The 17696-nt window shown below is 43.2% G+C and overlaps 1 protein-coding gene across 1 annotated transcript in view; it reads right to left on the reverse strand.

Moving 5' to 3' along the window:
- Positions 1-3143: 3143 nt before the first annotated feature.
- The window catches only part of adora2b (adenosine A2b receptor), a 36864-nt gene continuing 22311 nt past the window's right edge, over positions 3144-17696 (reverse strand). The window contains 1 exon segment of the mRNA XM_063031069.1: positions 3144-3861. Coding sequence (XP_062887139.1) covers positions 3144-3861 — 718 coding nt within the window.

Genomic DNA, 17696 nt, shown 5'->3' on the forward strand with positions numbered 1-17696 from the left:
TGTTTAGTGAGTAGGTTAAACAACCGAACATTTTCTATATCTCTCAAAGGTGTGGAGTGTTTCAGCTGGGTATATACCCTCCTGTTCACTGCAGCACATCAATCCAAATTGGGACCCTGACTAGATCTGAGCTGAGTCTGGTGTTTGGCAACAAGCCCTGGTAACTGGCAAGACAGAGTTATCGAAAGCAGGAGCGAGTCAAATGATCTGACCCCAGATAAAACGCTAATGTCGCCAGACTTCCCACAAAAGGGCAGTTGAGTAAAGGTTAGGGAAGTTGATCTTGGTTAAAGGAATATTACAGTTGTGCATCAGTCATGTTTACATGCCATCACCGTAAAATCACAAATATACGCATCTCACAACCAGGAAAAAAACTTGAGGCAAGCTTATATAAATGGTTTATTATGTAGCCTTTCCATTTCCAGGTGGACTCTCAGCACAGACTGTACAATCTGTGAAACATTTTCTTTGTTAGATGGTGAGAATGGTGCCCCAGGGTTGTGCAAGGAGTCTTCCCAGCTCCGACCCTTCACCACGGCAAAGCCAGCAGGTAAGATCGAAAACCTGGGACGCCTGATGTGTGATCAGAAGAGAGCATAGCAAACATTCTCTACAATGTTAAAGCGATTGCGCAGAGTTAAAATATTATATAAATGTGGACACTGGAACAGCAGCTCTTCTCTATGCTACAAGCAAGTCTGTGGCCACAGAATTACACAAGTCTAACTCTCACTCTAGTCCCTAAATAAACTCAGAGAGAAATGAAGAGCTGGTCTCTGAGAGATGGAGAGTTGTGCTGTGGTTTGTGATTTTTATCAATGATTTGAATAAAAATGTAACTGGATGGATTAGCAAGTTTGTAGATGGATCCAAAATTGGTGTTGTAGATAGCTTAAACAATTGTTAAGGAATACAATTGGATATAGATCAATTACAGGTATGGATAAGGAAGTAGCAGATGGAGGTTAATCCGGGAAAGGGTGAGGTGTTGCACTTCGGGAGGTCAGATGAAAAGAAGAAAGTATACAGTAAATGGCCTCTGAGAAATAGAGATCTGGTCTTAATAGCATTGAGGTACAGAGGGATCTGACAGTCCAGCTAAAGTTCACTGAAAATGAGTCTGCAAGTGGGTAAGGTTGCAAGCAAGGCATGTGGCATGCTTGTTGCCACTGGCAGTGGTTAGTAAGGAAGTTGTGTTGTTGCTACATAAAACTTTTTCCAGACCACTCTTGGAGTATTGTGTGTAGGTCTGATTGCTCCCTCTGAAGGAGGATGTGGAGAGGATATGGAAGTGGCTCACTGGGACGTTGCCTGGATTAGACATGCACTGTCAGGAGAGATTGGACAAAGTTTTGTTGTTCTCCCTAGGGTGTCAAAGCTGACAGGAGACATGATCAAAGTTTTTAAAATTATGAGGCATAGATTTGGCATATAGATCTTTTCTCTGGGGTAGAAATGTCAAACACCAGACGGCATGCTTTAAAAGTTGGTTGGGGGGGTGGTGGTGTTTAAAGGCGATGTGAGGGGCACATTTTTTCATGCAGAGAGTGGTAGGTGCCAGGAATAGGTTACCAAGGGTAGTAGTGGAATCCAGCAGTTTGGTTGGGTTTATGAGGCTTTAGATAGACACGTGAATATAAAAGGAATGGATGGATGAAACACACAGAAAAGACTGTTTGTATAAATGGGCATGAAGAACAGCACAACAGTGTGTGCCGAATGGCTTGCCCCGTGCTCTACTGTTGTGTGTTCTATGGTGGAATTATGGATTCTAGGAAACTGCAACTGAAGAGCAGTTGAGCTGAGCACCGATCAGAGTGAATGGTGGGGCAGGTTCAGAGTGTCAGAGCTAACTCCTGCTCCCTCTGTCATCTCAGCCCTGATCTTGCTTTATCATTGCTGCTTGATGCACTGGGTAACTTGAGGTGCACAGGCCTCAACAATGATGTCCGTTGGATTTGTTAGCTAGCTGGATCCAAAAGAAGACATGAATCAGAATTGTCCACAGGATCCAGCAACCCCATTTTCCCTGCTCAGCTGTCAAAGCAATGAGGTGATGTTTCTCTTACAGTCACAGCATTGGGGTGATAGGGCAGTGACCCATACGGACATTCAGCATCAGTGTGATGGGTAGGGGGAGGGTTCTCACTGAAAATTATTCAATATTGAAAAGTCGCCATAGAGTGGATGTGGAGAAGATGTTTCCTATATTGGAGGAGTCTGGGACCAGAGGGCACAGCTACAGAAGAGAGGGACATACATTTAGAACAGAGATGAGGAGGAATTTCTTTAGCCAGAGAGTAGTGAATGTGCAGAATTCATTGCCACGGGCGGCTGTGAAGGCCATGTCAATAGGTATATTTAAAGAGGAGCTTGATAGCTCCTTGATTAGTCAGAGCATCAAAAATGGGGGAAAGGCAAGAGACTGAGGTTGAGAGGAATAATAAATCAGCCATGATGGAATGGTGGAGCAGACTTAATGGGCCAAAATGCCCAATTTTTTCCCTATGTTTTAAGGAATGTTGAAGGCTAATATCTGTGTTATTCACAGGTGTGAGTGGCCAGAGCAGGAAAGACAGAGATTTAGCAATGCTTTTCCTGTCACTTTTCTTGTTTGACATTAGATGGTTCCCCTACTCTTCCAGACTGCAAAGCACTGATGTTCTCACACACATTTCTTAGTTAAGTGTTTGGTATATAATGTGCTTCATAATAAAAATATTAAATCTTTGACTGACATACAATAATAGCTGCTTTTTAAACACATTTCTGTTTTTGAGTCACTGAGACAGTACCTGCTTTCACAGTTCAATGGCTTCTGGATTAAAGCAACTCCATGCTAAACAACTGCGGCAGGATTAACCAGACTTCAGTGCAAGTGCCGATCTGCATGTGTGGGCCTCTGAACATGATAGTACTTGTGATCCAAACTTCAATTCATGTATTGGAAAGTTAGATATTTCTGCCCATAATGTTACCACTGGCCAGTTCTTTATGAAGAATCTTACAGGGTTCGGATTGAGGTGGTGCTGCATTTCTCCATTTGTATTCCATGTTTTCTTCCCTTCCTTTGTCACTTTCCCCACATGACGCACTTTTGCATTTGTCCAGGGCTTATTTGGGAACGATCCATATAAAGGTCAACTCCTGCACATATTCATGTCAATGTTGTCGTGCCTTTCGTATATGGAGTGCTGGCAGGAACTTCCATCCTGCTTAGAGTTGTTGTCTGCCCGACACAGAATGTGTTTGAAAATAATTTTGCGGAAGGTGTTACGGAATTCCTGAATCTTGTATGCATAGATGATGGGATTGCCAACAGAGTTGGCATGAGATAGAATGACGGCGGCATCCATGAGGCCAGGACCTTTGGATCCGAAATATCGTGGGTCGAAGTGATGAATGCAATTGATGATGTGAAGTGGAAGCCAACAGAAGGCAAAGAAACCAACAATGATGGACAGCGATTTTGCAACTCGGACTTGGTTCTGTAGAAATGTCCGGGATGTGCTGGAATTCACAGAGTTCAGTTCTATCTTGTGCAATTGCTTTCTGGCCACGGTAAAGATTTTTATGTAAATTCCCAACATAATAAGCAGGGGAGTTAAAACACAGCCCAGGAAGTTGAAGTAAATCATGTATTTCATGTCAACCACGTTGAGAAAGAGGCATTCTCATGTATTGTTCTGGGAACAGGAATCATTGCGTGGTTGGGAGGTCCAGGGGGCCGTGCATTCCAACTTCATTTGGCGTTTCAGGTTCCAACCAAAGAATGGAGTCAGGCCGATTAAAAAGGACAGGATCCAGAAGATTGCTATAATCAGCCTGGCCCTCCTCTCAGTTATCAGCCCACTGTATCTGTGAAAAGGGAAGCAATACAAAGTCAGGAAAACAGTTGAACTATCCATTGTATCCTAGCAATTCCTGCTGTTTGTCATTGGGAATTATAACATGTTTTCCCAAGGTTGTGTTCTTTTTACATTTCCTGTGACTGTAGCAAAGTGGGTCTGGAAGAGAGACTGAGATCCAATCCCCAGTAGGGGTCCATTGTAAAACCCCAAATCCCTTAAAATAATGGACAAATAGAACTGACTCGATCTCAATTCATATTTGAAAAATATTTTTGCCGTTCAGAAGATTTCCTAAAACATTCAGCAGCAATGTGGAGATGACTTGAGGGAGAAGAGGGACTGCAGATGGTGGAATCTGGTACCACAAACAACGTGCTGGATGGAATGTTCCTCCGTCACATAATGATAGCCATGCACTCTCAATGGCATTACATGTTCTCAACCAAGGTCTGTGTTCCTTGGGCTATCAACTCAAAATTCTGCATCCACTCGTCTGAAGAAGGGATGACCTGTGAATTTCATGCCAGCATTTAGAAACTGATGATATTCCAATGAAAAATCGACACCAGAATAAGAGGTATGGTTCCCAGGTCCTCACCTATCACATAGTCAAAGACCCCTCTTCTCCCCTTCCCAGTGGGGCAGAAAGTACAAAACCCTGAAAGCACATACCAACAGTCTCTACTCCATTGTTATAAGACTATTGAGTAGTTCTCTAGCACAATAAAATGGAGTCTGATGATCTTAAATCTTATCATTTACCTGCTCTCCTGTTTCTCTGTAACTGTTGCACTTTATTCTGCATTATTGGTTTTACTTTGTACTACCTCTATGTACTATAGTAATGAATTAATCTGTATGAACAGTATGCAAGACAAGCTTTTCACTTTACCTCAACCTGAAACATCGACTATCCATTTCCCTCCACAGATACTGACTTCTCTATCAGTTCCTTTGGCCCTTAATTCCTAAATCTTTCAAAAAAAAATTAACCTACTTCCTCTTTACATACCACAATCTTATACAGATCATCTCTGCTCCAAAACTGACCCCACAGGTTCCTGATCCCCTACATCAACTTTTCAACCACACATTCATTTCCCATTTCCTCCTCTTCTTACCCTCACTAGCACGTGGCACTGGATGTAATCCAGAATTGTACAATGTCCTAACTTGTGTACGCCACAGCCCTGAACCCAGCAGCTCTCCTTGCCCTGCCACTGTCAATGAACCCTGCCCAAGGATCGCCAGAGATCGCTCTTGATTCTTCTAGTATTTGCACAACTTTATGTCTTTTGCACATTGGTTGTTTGTCTGTCTGTGCAGATTTCCATTGATTCTATTGTGTTTCTTTGTATTTAGTGTGAATACCTGCAAGAAATGTAATCTCAGGACTGTATATGGTGACATATGTGCCCCTAAGGTAGTCTCACATAGAGTTTAACATTGACTGGCAATTCCTGCGATGCTGCTGGTACCAAACTACTGATCTCTGCCATTCCTTTGGGTTCATCAGATGCTGGAGAGGGAAAGCTCACTACATGGGCAGCAGCTCGCTCTCCATATTGTACTGCCCTAGCTTGCATATCTAGACATCTAGAACGCAACATCTATGGTCAACCCTGACCAACAGAAGCCTCAATCTCAATATGTACTTTGTTAATAAATTTACTTTGAACTTTTTGAATTGGAGAGTTGAACAGGCTCAGTTTCTGGAGTGGTGTCCCCACTGAAACTCACAAAGTTCCTTTACGATTCAGACTAGATGCAGGGGGGATCCCTTGCCTGATAAGTTTAGAACCAGGGTTTACAGAGTGAGGGTGAACTGCTTACAACAGATGGACACTTTCTTTGTACAGAAAGTGGTGAAAATTCAGAATTCTCAACCCCAGAGGCTGACTGAAAACAAAGTAAGAATTTTAAACAAAGGTTGGGGGAAAATAATCCACGGCTGGGAGGACAATAATCCACGGCTGGGAGGAAAATAATCCACGGCTGGGGGGAAAATAATCCACGGCTGGGAGGACAATAATCCACGGCTGGGAGGAAAATAATCCACGGCTGGGAGGAAAATAATCCACGGCTGGGGGGAAATAATCCACGGCTGGGAGGACACTGCAGGGAGGTGGAGTTTGAAGTCGAGATTCGGGCAGCATCCTTTTGAATCAGGTTGGTGGTGCAAATGACATCTTGTGTTCTCCAGAAACATTGGCATCCCCGAGGGCACTGATGTGAATGTGGTGACACTCCGTTTTGTACTGAAGATTTTTTGGAGAAAATGCGAATAATGTAGTTTTCTCTCAGCCGCCGAGTTCCAACAGATAGGGTCATCAGGTTCTCACTGGTGTGGAAATGGATCTAGTGCTGTCTGCCAAACCATAGATGCCATCTCAGTTGCTTCCTGGAGAAGCTGCCAGACTAACATCTTCTACACTTTCTATTTATTTGGGTCGGATTGACCATTTGAAGCTGATGGTTAACTTTTATCTTAGCCCCAGGCTGCTATAAGCTTCAGAGCAATGGTTATGAACTGTCTGTAGGTCTTACTATGGGTTCAAGATTACAACAGTGATCCACACACTGAGCTCACAGAGTCATACAGACTGTTCAGCTCAACCAGTCCATACTGACCAAGGTCCCATCCAAGTTAATCCAGTCTGTCTCTGTTTGACCCATATCCATAGAGTCTTAGAAAACTTTAGCACAGAAACAGGCTCTTTGGCCCTTCCAGTGTGTGCCAGACCATTTGAACTGTCTCTAGTCTCATCGACTGGCAAACAGATCATATCCCTCCCATCCGTGTACCTATCCAAACTTCTCTTGAACATTGAAGTTATATCCTCCACTTGCAGCTTGTTTCACGCTCCGACCATTCTCTGAGTGAAGAAGTTTACCCTCGTGTTGACCCTTAACCCATGACCTTTACTTTCACCAGACTTCAGTGGGGAAAAAACACGCTTACATTTACCCTGTCTATATGAAACATGCTCTCGGGTTTCACTGCTGTGTAACATGCTGTAAGGTTTCACTGATAATGTAATGGTTTCTGTGTAGCAGCAATGTTTGGGTTATGACTAGAGATAACGGGGTTTGTTCCTTATTGTGAGTCTGGAAGAGAGATTTTCGCGGTCTTTTGCCGGGGAGAGATGAGGAGAGAAGACGCGAATGGAGAGAGTTGGTAGGCCACTGGACGGAGTGGACTTGCAGCGAGGGTTCAAAGGGCAGTGACGATCGGAGGAGATTGATGGTGGAAGACTGGCTTATCATTGAGCCCCAACATTGTGCAATGGACTGTTTCATAAGAATGGGCCCGTTTTCTTTTTTCTCATTTTCTTTACTAACCATATAGTCAAAGTAAGAATTATAAAGCTTAATCATTTAACTGCATATTGTGTACTGTTTGTTATTTCGGGGTACTGATTTGTAACGGGACACATCGCACAGCATCCACCCAAACGAGATTTCTTAAGTTTGGCTGCGCCGGGGGCTATCACCCCCTATATTAAGCCACTAGCTGAAGCGAGAGTTCCATATATATCATAATTTTTTATACCTCTATCAAATCTTCCCTCAATCCTTCTACATTCTAGGGAATAAAGTTCTAACTTATTCAATCACCTATGTCGGGTCCTGCAGTCCCAGCGATATCCTTGTAAATTTTCTCTGTACTCCTTCAATCTTATTTACATCTTTCCTGTATGTAGGTGACCAAACCTGTACAAAATACTCCAAATTAGACCTCACCAACATTTTGTACAACTTGAACATGTGCTCCCGGGGTGGCTTTCTGTGTATGGGTGAGACCCGATGCAGATTAGGAAACCACTTTGCCGAGCGTCTATGCTCTGTCCGCTAGAACAAGTGGGATCTCCCCGTGGCTGTTCATTTTAATTCCACTTCCCATTCCAATTCCAATATGTCCATCCATGGTCTCCTCCACTGTTGTGATAAGGCCACACTTAGATTGGAGGAACAACATCTTGTATTCCGTTTGGGTAGCCACCAACCTGGTGGCATGAACATTGATTTCTCAAACTTCCAGATCATCGATATAGATGGCAAAAAAACAACTGACCCAACACGAATCCCTGTGACACACCACTAGTCACTGGCCTCCAGTCAGAGGCAACCATCTACTTCTCCCACAAAGCCAATATCTAATCCAATTTACTACCTCAGCTTGAATGCCAAGTGTCTGAACTCATTAAACTTATGGTACTATGTAATTCACATTCTATTGCTCCAGGTTTCTTAGGAAGAGTGATAAATACTGATTTTTTTCCATCCAGTCTCATAAATGTCATTGATTAAATCAGTAAGTTTTTCAATTCCATAATCTTCAAGGGCGATAATTTGTTCTATTACTATCTCATCAGGACCTGCTGCCTTTCCTTTCTTCATCTTATTTATTGCATTATGAACTTCAGATTTTAAAATACTTGGACCTTCAATGTTCTTCTTAATTTCTAGTTTTTCGCCTTGATCGTCTTCAAACAATTCCTGAATATACTCAGTCCATCTGTTCATAATCTCATCTTTTTTCATGATAATGGTACCATCCTTTGCCTTCAAACATCCACCTGAAGAACAGAGGAGCTTTTTACCAGCGATATTCTTGATTTGTTGGTGTAACCTTTTTGGATCAGTAATAGGGATTCTTTCTATTTCCTCACATTCCTGGTTTAACCATTCTTCTTTGGCTTTTTGACATAAGCTTTTAACTTTTTTATCTAAGGACTTGTATTCTATAGGATTTGTTTTGTTCCATTAGATTTTTGATTTCGTCTGTCATCCATTTATTCTTTGTGCTTTTTTTCTTTTTTAGGAATCACTGACTTTGCTGATTCTACCAAGGCATCCTTTAGAGAGTTAAACTTCATTTCTACACGATTGCTATCATCTTCAACAGATTCTATTTCTAGACTTAATTTTCTATAATCCCTCTAAATCGTTCCATGGACCTGTCTAAGTACTTATTAAATATTGTTAATGTACCTGTCTCAATCGCTTCCATTGGCAGCTTGTTCCATTTGCAGACCAGCTTCTGGGTGAAAATTTTGCTGTCAAATCCTACTCCCTTCAGCTTAAACCTACACCCTCTGGAACCTTCCTTTTCCAACAGGCTGTGCGTGTTCACCCTGTCTGCGCCTCTCTTCATTTTAAATGTAGGCAGGTGGGTGGCAGCTACTAACACCAGGAGCTTCTCTTTGCATCTGTGTCCTCTTTCGATTGTTTTAGACATTTTTTTTACAGTTTTAGTTTAATAACAGAAATTTAAGTGGTCTCCAGTGAGACCCTGGACATTGTATAGAACAGTACAGCGCAGGAACAGGCCCTTCAGCCCACAATGTTGTGCTAAACCAAATAAATTAATAATCAAATGGGCAACTAAACTAATCTCTTCTGCCTACACAATGTCCAAATCCTTCTATTTCCCTCACATTCATGGGCCTATCTAAATGTCTCTTCAAAGTCCCTGAAGGATCTGGTTCGACCACCACCTGCAACACATTCCAGGCACTGACCACTCTCTACGTAAAGAAAGAAAAACTTGCCCCTCACATCTCCTTTGAAATTAACCCCTCCCACTTTAAAAGCATGCCCTCTGGTATTAGACGTTTTGACCCTGGGAAAAAGATACTGTCTGTCCACTCTTTCTATACTTCTCATAATCTTATAAACCTCTATTAGATCTCCCGTCAGCCTCCACTGCTCCAGAGAAAGCAACCCAAATTTGCCCAACCTTTCATTATAGCACATCATCTAATCCAGGCAGCATCCTAATTAACCTCTTCTGTGCTCTTTCCAGAGCCTCTGCTTCTTGAGGAGATTGAGGTCTCTTGGGGTATGCAGGTCTTTCCTTCACATGTTCTACCAGTCTGTTGGCGCCAGTACAATTTTCTATGTAGTGGTGTACTGGGGCAGTGGCATCAACATGGGTGATGCCAACAGGCTCCATAAACTAATTAGAAAGGCTGGCTCTGTTATAGGAGTCAAACTGGACACACTGGATGCTGTGGTAGAACAAAGGACCCTATGGAAAATGCTGACAGTTTTGGAGAATGTTTCTCACCCTCTACATGCCATCTTGACTGAATAGAGGAGCATTTTTAGTAATAGACTCAGACAACCGCTCTGCATCAAAGAGCACTGTATGAGGTCATTCTTACCCTCGGCCATTAGGCTCTGTAATGAGTCAACCTACAGCCAGGGAAATGATGACTCCCTCCTGTTAGACTGTTTGAGAACTTCTTTTTTCATTCTTTCTTACTTCTCTTCTAATATTAGTGTATCCGTGCACTTCCCACCATTCTGAATGTTCACAGAGACAGGCATGTAAAAAGGGCCTGAGCCACCCCAGCCACAAACTGTTCCAGCTGCTGCCTTCCGGGAAATGGTACTGCAGCATCAAAAGGACAAACAGGCTCCGGGACAGCTCCTTCCACCAGGCCATCAGACTGATTCATTCACCTGATACAACTATACTATATTGACTGTCCCGTTCTGCATACTATTTATTACAAATTACTATAAACTGCACATTGCACATTTAGATGGAGATGTAATGTAAAGATTTTTACTCCCCATGCATGTGAAGGATGTAAGTAATAAAGTCAATTCAATTCAATAATGCTACTGTGACACTGTAGTTTCTTTTGGGATCAATAAAGTATCAATCTATAATGAGACAACCGGAATATTATGCAATACTCCAGATGTGGCCTAACTGCCAACTTCCCCAACATTGATTAGCATCTCCCTAGAGCGAGGGGTTTAGATGGGGTGGAGTTTGTTAGGCGTGTTCAGGAAGGTTTCTTGACACAATATGTAGATAAGCCCTCAAGAGGAGAGGCTGAACTTGATCTGGTATTGGGAAATGGACCTGGTCAGGTGTCAGGTCTCTTAGTGGGAGAGCGTTTTGGAGATAGTGATCACAATTCTATCTCCTTTACCATAGCACTGGAGAGGGATAGGAACAGACAAGTTAGGAAAGCATTTAATTGGAGTAAGGGGAAATATGGAGCTATCAGGCAGGAACTTGGAAGCATAAATTGGGAACAGATGTTCTCAGGGAAATGCATGGCAGAAATGTGGCAAATGTTCAAGGAATATTTACGTGGTGTTCTGCATAGGTACATTCCAAAGAGACAAGGAAAGGATGGTAGGGTACAGGAACCGTGGTGGACAAAGGCTGTTGAAAATCTAGTCAAGAAGAAAAGAAGAGCTTATGAAAGGTTCAAAAAACTAGGTAATGATAGAGATCTAGAAGATTATAAGGCTAGCAGGAAGGAGCTTAAGAATGAGATTAAGAGAGGCAGAAGGGGCCATGAGAAGGTCTTGGCGGACAGGATTAAGGAAAACGCCAGGCATTCTACAAGTATGTGAAGAGCAAGAGGATAAGACACGAGAGAATAGGACCAATCAAGTGTGACAGTGGAAAAGTGTGTATGGAATCGGAGGGGATAGGGGAGGTATTCAATGAATACTTTACTTCAGTATTCACTACAGAAAAGGACCTTGGCAATTGTAGGTATGACTTACATCAGACTGAAAAACTTGAGCATATAAACATTAAGAAAGAGGATGTGCTGGAGCTTTTGGAAAGCATCAAGCTGGATGAGTCAGCGGGACCGGATGAGATTACCCCAGGCTACTGTGGGAAGCGAGGGAGGAGATTGCTGAGCCTCTGGCAATGATCTTTGCATCATCAGTGGGGATGGGAGAGGTTCCAAAGGATTGGAGGGTTGCAGATGTTGTTCCCTTATTCAAGAAAGGGAGTAGAGATAGCACAGGAAATAAAACACCAGTGAGTCTTACTTCAGTGGTTGGTAAAATGGAGAAGATCCTGAGAGGCAAGATTTATGAACATTTGGAGAGGAATAAAATGATTAGGAATAGTCAGCATAGCTTTGTCAGAGGCAGGTCGTGCCTTACGAGCCTGATTGAATTTTTTGAGGATGTGACTAAACACATTGATGAAGGTAGAGCAGTAGATGTGGTGTATATGGATTTCTGCAAGGCATTTGATAAGGTGCCCCATGCAAGGCTTATTGAGAAAGTAAGGAGGCATGGGATCCAAGGGAACATTGCTTTGTGGATCCAGAATTGGCTTGCCCGTAGAAGGCAAAGAGTGGTTGTAGACGGGTCATATTCTGCATGGAGGTCGGTGACCAGTGGTGTGCCTCGGGGATCTGTTCTGGGACCCTTACTCTTTGTGACTTTTATAAATGACCTGGAAGAGGAAGTGGAAGTGGAGGGATGAGTTAGTAAGTTTGCTGATGACTCAAAGGTTGGGGGTGTTGTGGATAGTGTGGAGGGCTGTCAGAGGTTACAGCGGGACATTGATAGGATGCAAAACTGGGCTGAGAAGTGGCAGATGGAGTTCAACCCAGTTAAGTGTGAAGTGGTTCATTTTGGTAGGTCAAATGTGATGGCAGAATATAATATTAATGGTAAGACCCTTGGCAGTGTGGAGGATCAGAGGGGCCTTGGGATCCATGTCCAAAGGACACTCAAAGCTGCTGTGCAGGTTGACTGTGTGGTTAAGAAGGCATATGGTGCATTGGCCTTCATTAACCATAGAACTGAGTTCAAGAACCGAGAGGTAATGTTAAAACTGTATAGGATCCTGGTCAGACCCCACCTGGAGTACTGTGCTCACTACAGGAAGGATGCGGAAACTATACAAAGGGTGCAGAGGAGATTTACAAGGATGTTACCTGGGTTGGGGAGCATGCCGTATGAGAATAGGTTGAGTGAATTTGGCCTTTTCTCCTTGTAGTGACTGAGGATAGAGACGTACAAGATGATGAGAGGCATTGATCATGTGGATAGTCAGAGGCTTTTTCCCCAGGGCTGAAATGGCTAACATGAGATGGCACAGTTTTAAGGTGCTTGGAAGTAGGTACAGAGGAGATGTCAGGGCTAAGTTTTTTATGCAGAGAGTGGTGAGCGAGTGGAACGGGCTGCCACTCACCATGCTGGAGGCGGATACGATAGGGTCTTTTAAGAGGTTCCTGGATAGGTACATGGAGCTTAGAAAAATAGAAGGCTATGGGAAACCCTAGGTAATTTCTAAAGTATGTACGTGTTTGGCACAGCATTGTGGGCCAAAGGGCCTGTATTGTGCTCCCCTAATCTGAGGAAAGACATTCTTGCCATAGAGGGAGTACAAAGAAGGTTCACCAGATTGATTCCTGGGATGGCAGGACTTTCATATGATGTAAGACTGGATCGACTAGGCTTATACTTGTTGGAATTTAGAAGATTGAGGGGGGATCTTATTGAAACGCATAAAATCCTAAAGGGATTAGACAGGCTAGATGCAGGAAGATTGTTCCCGATGTTGGGGAAGTCCAGAATGAGGGGTCACAGTTTGAGGATAAAGGGGAAGCCTTTTAGGAACGAGATTAGGAAAAACTTCTTCACACAGAGAGTGGTGAATCTGTGGAATTCTCTGCCACAGGAAACAGTTGAGGCCAGTTCATTGGTTATATTTAAGAGGGAGTTAGATATGGCCCTTGTGGCTAAAGGGATCAGGGGGTATGGAGGGAAGGCTGGTGCAGGGTTCTGAGTTGGATGATCAGCCATGATCATACTGAATGGCGGTGCAGGCTCGAAGGGCCGAATGGCCTACTCCTGCACCTATTTTCTATGTTTCTATGCAGGGTTTCTGTGTTACTAGAGTTTTATAAAGCTGCAACATAACTTCTTGACTTTTGAACTCAATGCCTCAACTAATCAAGGCAAGCATGTCATATGCCTTTTTACCCACCCAAGCAACCTGTACAGCCACTTTCGCAGACTATGAACTTGCAGCCCAAGATCCCTCTGCTGAGCAGCAGTGTCAAGGATTCTGCCTTTAACAGTTCATTGTTCCCTTACATTTGACCACCTAAGATGCAACATTTGGCTGGGTTAAACTCCATCTGCCATTTCTCTGCCCTGAACTGTAAGTGATCTATATCAATGCGGCATTCTTTACCAGTGATCTACGCTATCCATAACAACACCAATCTTCATATCATCTGCAAACCTTGAACCAACTCATCTGCTTTTTCTTCCAGATCATTTATATACATCATGAACAATAGAGGTCACAGTACAGATCCCTGGGGATTACCATTAATCACAGATCTCCAGCTAGAGTGTGCCTTTGATCACTCCCCTCTGTCTTCTATGGGCAAGCCATTTCTGAATCCAAATGACAAATTCATCTTTGATCCCATGCATCTTAATCTTCTGGATGTCGCCCTTGAGAGACCTTGTCAAATACCTTACTAAAATCCATGTAGACAACATCCACAGCTGTACATTCTTTGATCACCCACATCACCTCATCAAGAAACTCAATCATGTTAATAAAATATGACTTGCCCTATACAAAGCCATGCTAGCTCTCCAAAATTAGGTCATGGTTTTCCAAATTCTCTCCAGTAACTTCCCTGCTACTGTTGTGAGACTCGGTACTGTAAGTTTCCAGGATTATCTTTGGTTCCCATCCTGAATGATGTGGAACAATATTATGAACCCACCTGTCCTCCATGACCTCACCTGTGGCTAGAGAGGACACCAAGATATACTGGTCAAGGCCCCAGTAATCTCTTCATTTACCCCTCTCAACAACTTGGGGTATATCCCATCAGGTCCAGGGGACATGACCACTTTAATGCTCTTTAAGAGACCCAATATTACTCCTTTACTTATAAGTGCCTTATCATATTAATACTCCCAGCACTGACCTCTCTGTCCTCTATGCTCTTCTGCTTAGTAAATACTGATGTGAAGTACTCATTAAGGACCTTACCCACATCCTTCACATGGAAGCAAATGTTCCCCCTTTATCTTTGAGTGATCTCACCCTCTCCCTAGTTATCCTCTTGCTCCTCTTGTATATATGCCTTGGGATTCTCTTTAATCCTTCTAGCCAAGGACATTTCATGGCCCCTCCTGCCTTTCCTAATTCCCGTCTTGAGTTCCTTTCTGACTTCTTTATGATCCTCAAGGGATTTGATTCTAGCTTCTTGAGCTTTATGCACTTCTCCTTTTCTTTCTTGACTAAATTCATCACCTCCCTCAACATCCAAGATTCTCTTACCTTGCCATCCTTGTCCTTCCTTCTGACTGGAACATACCTGCCCTGAATATGTCCCTAGTTCCTGCCTAATGCTCTTGTAATTTGCCCTGCTCCGATTTAATACTCTCCCACAAGGTCAAGGTCCTTATCTATAGCTACCTTCAAACTTAAGAAGCTGTGGTCACTGGTCACTAACTGCTCACCCACTGAAACTTTAGTCATCTGGCCAGGCTCGTTACCCAAAACCAGATCCAGTACAGCCCTCCTGGATGCTTTCTCTCAGGGACACCAGGGCATGGAGAAATTCCCAGAAGGCAGACAGGTGTTTAGGAGAAAAGGAGAAAGGAGAATAGTTTGAAGAAAACCCAACCATGATCAATGGGCTGAATGGCCTAATTCTGCTCCTATATCTTACGGCCTAACATAACTTTGACTTTTGAACTCTCTGTACCTGTCTTCCTTGGTCCCCCTGTTCTACAACACTCTCCAGGGCCAATTGTGCATTGTGAAACTCCTACCCTCATTTGCCTTCCCAAAGTGTAACACCTTACACTTATCTAAATTAAACTTCATTTGCCATTCCATGGCCCATTTACGCAGCTGTGTAAATCCCGATAATCATCTTCACTGTCAATCACACCACTGATTTTAATGACAACTGCAAGCTTACTAACAGTGCCTTGTACATTTTCATCCAAACCATTGACAGAGATAACAAATAACAATAGGCTGAGCATTGACCCCCAAGACACACCACTAATCACGGGAAACAGCCCTTCACTCTCTGCTTCTCACCATCAACTCAATTGTGTGTCCAATTAGTCAGCTCTTTCTAGGTCCCATATCAGAGACACACAAGAAAGACAGGGCATGCTGAAGGATTTCCATTTCCCAAATGTTACCAGGGATGTCATAGCATAAATGATAGATAAATAGAGAGCTATGTGAGGTAAAAGAGTTAGATTGATCTTAGAGCAGGTTAAAAGGACCTGTATTATTCCATGTTCAGTAGGTAACATAGAAACATAGAAAACCTACAGCACAATACAGGCCCTTCAGCCCACAAAGTTGTGCCGAACATGTCCCTACCTTAGAAATTACTAGGCTTACCTATAGCCCTCTATTTTTCTAAGCTCCATGAACCTATCGTATCCGCCTCCACCAACCACCATTGCCGGCAGCCCATTCCACGCACTCACCACTCTCTGAGTAAAAAACTTACTCCTGACATCTCCTCTGTACCTACTCCCCAGCACCTTAAACCTGTGCCCTCTTGTGGCAGCCATTTCAGCCCTGGGAAAAAGCCTCTGACTATCCACACGACCAATGCCTCTCATCATCTTTTACACGTGTATCAGGTCACCTCTCATCCTCCGTCACTCCAAGGAGAAAAAGCTGAGTTCAGATATCGGAGGGTGCAATATTTTTGAGGTGTCTAGTGAGCTTTTGATGCACTAAGTAGTTTGACCAAAGAGGGAGAGGGCATTACTGAATCTTGAAGAATATAACTAAACAATTAGGAGGGTTGGTGGAGGATCAAATTGAAGATATTGCCCACAACTCCATATATTTTCGTAGTCATGGACAAAGATTTTAAATTGGGGAAGGCCAATTTAATTAACATAATGCAAGACCTATTGGAGGTAGCTTTGGATCAACTACTGGCAGGTAAGTCCACATCTGCTTCGTGGGAAACATTCATAGTAAAAGGATAGAAAGAGCAAGTGTTCCAAGGCCAACAGATTTCAGAGCCACCAACCACACTGTAGGAGACTGGATAAAGAGGCAAAAGGAAGTGTTTGACAGGGGCAGGGAACTGATGACGAGTGTAGGGAGATGCTTGGATTAGAGAGCATATCTTAGGAGGATGGGTTGAGTGGGCTAGGGCTTCTCACTTTGGAGAGAAGGAAGATGAGAGGTGACTTGTTGGAGGTGGACAAGATGATAAGAGGCATAGACAGAGTGGATAGAGAAATTTTTCAGAGCAGAAGTAGTTAATATGGGCAGACATAGTTTTAAGGTGTTTGGAGGAAAGAATACGGTAGGAGAGATATCACAGGTAGGTTTTATTTATAAAGAGAGTGGTGGGTATGTGGAATGCACTGCCGGGGTGGTGGTGGAGGCAAATACATTTGGGCCACTAAAGAGACCCTTAGCTAGGTAGATGGATGAAAGAAAAATGGAGATCTATGTGGGAGAGTAGGGTTGGACAGATCTTAGAGATGGCTAAAGAGCTGGCACAACGACATGGGCTGAAACGCCTGTACTGTTCTGTGTTCTATAAAGGAGAAGAGGAAGGCAAAAAAGGTCACAACAAATCACTGACAGAGATGATCAGGATAAATCCAAAGGTATCTACAGGTATTTTAAGTGAAGGAGTAGGGCCCAATTGGGACAAGAGGAGCAATCTGTTTACGAAAGTTCAGGTGAGGCCTCAAATGAGCACTTTGCATCAGATTCATAATGATGATAGATTTGGAGATGGTGGGTTCAATGGAGGGGAAGGCGATTTTCTTGTGCAGGTGTCCAAAAATTGAGCAGAGGCACCTGATACATTAGCAGGTTTAAAGGCGAACATGTACCAGGAACCTGTTGAGATTTAGCTCACAGTAATGTCAAGTATCCCATCAGTCTTTGGGAGGGTACTCTGCTGTTCACGAGAAGGTGTTGGAAACCAACAAACAAAGGACTCGGCAAAATAAAAGTTCAGCACAGATAAGATGGGCTGAAGGGCCTGTTTCTGTGCTGTCGTGCTCTGTAATTCT

Source organism: Mobula hypostoma, chromosome 23, assembly GCF_963921235.1.
Source record: "Mobula hypostoma chromosome 23, sMobHyp1.1, whole genome shotgun sequence".
Lineage (NCBI taxonomy): Eukaryota > Metazoa > Chordata > Chondrichthyes > Myliobatiformes > Myliobatidae > Mobula > Mobula hypostoma.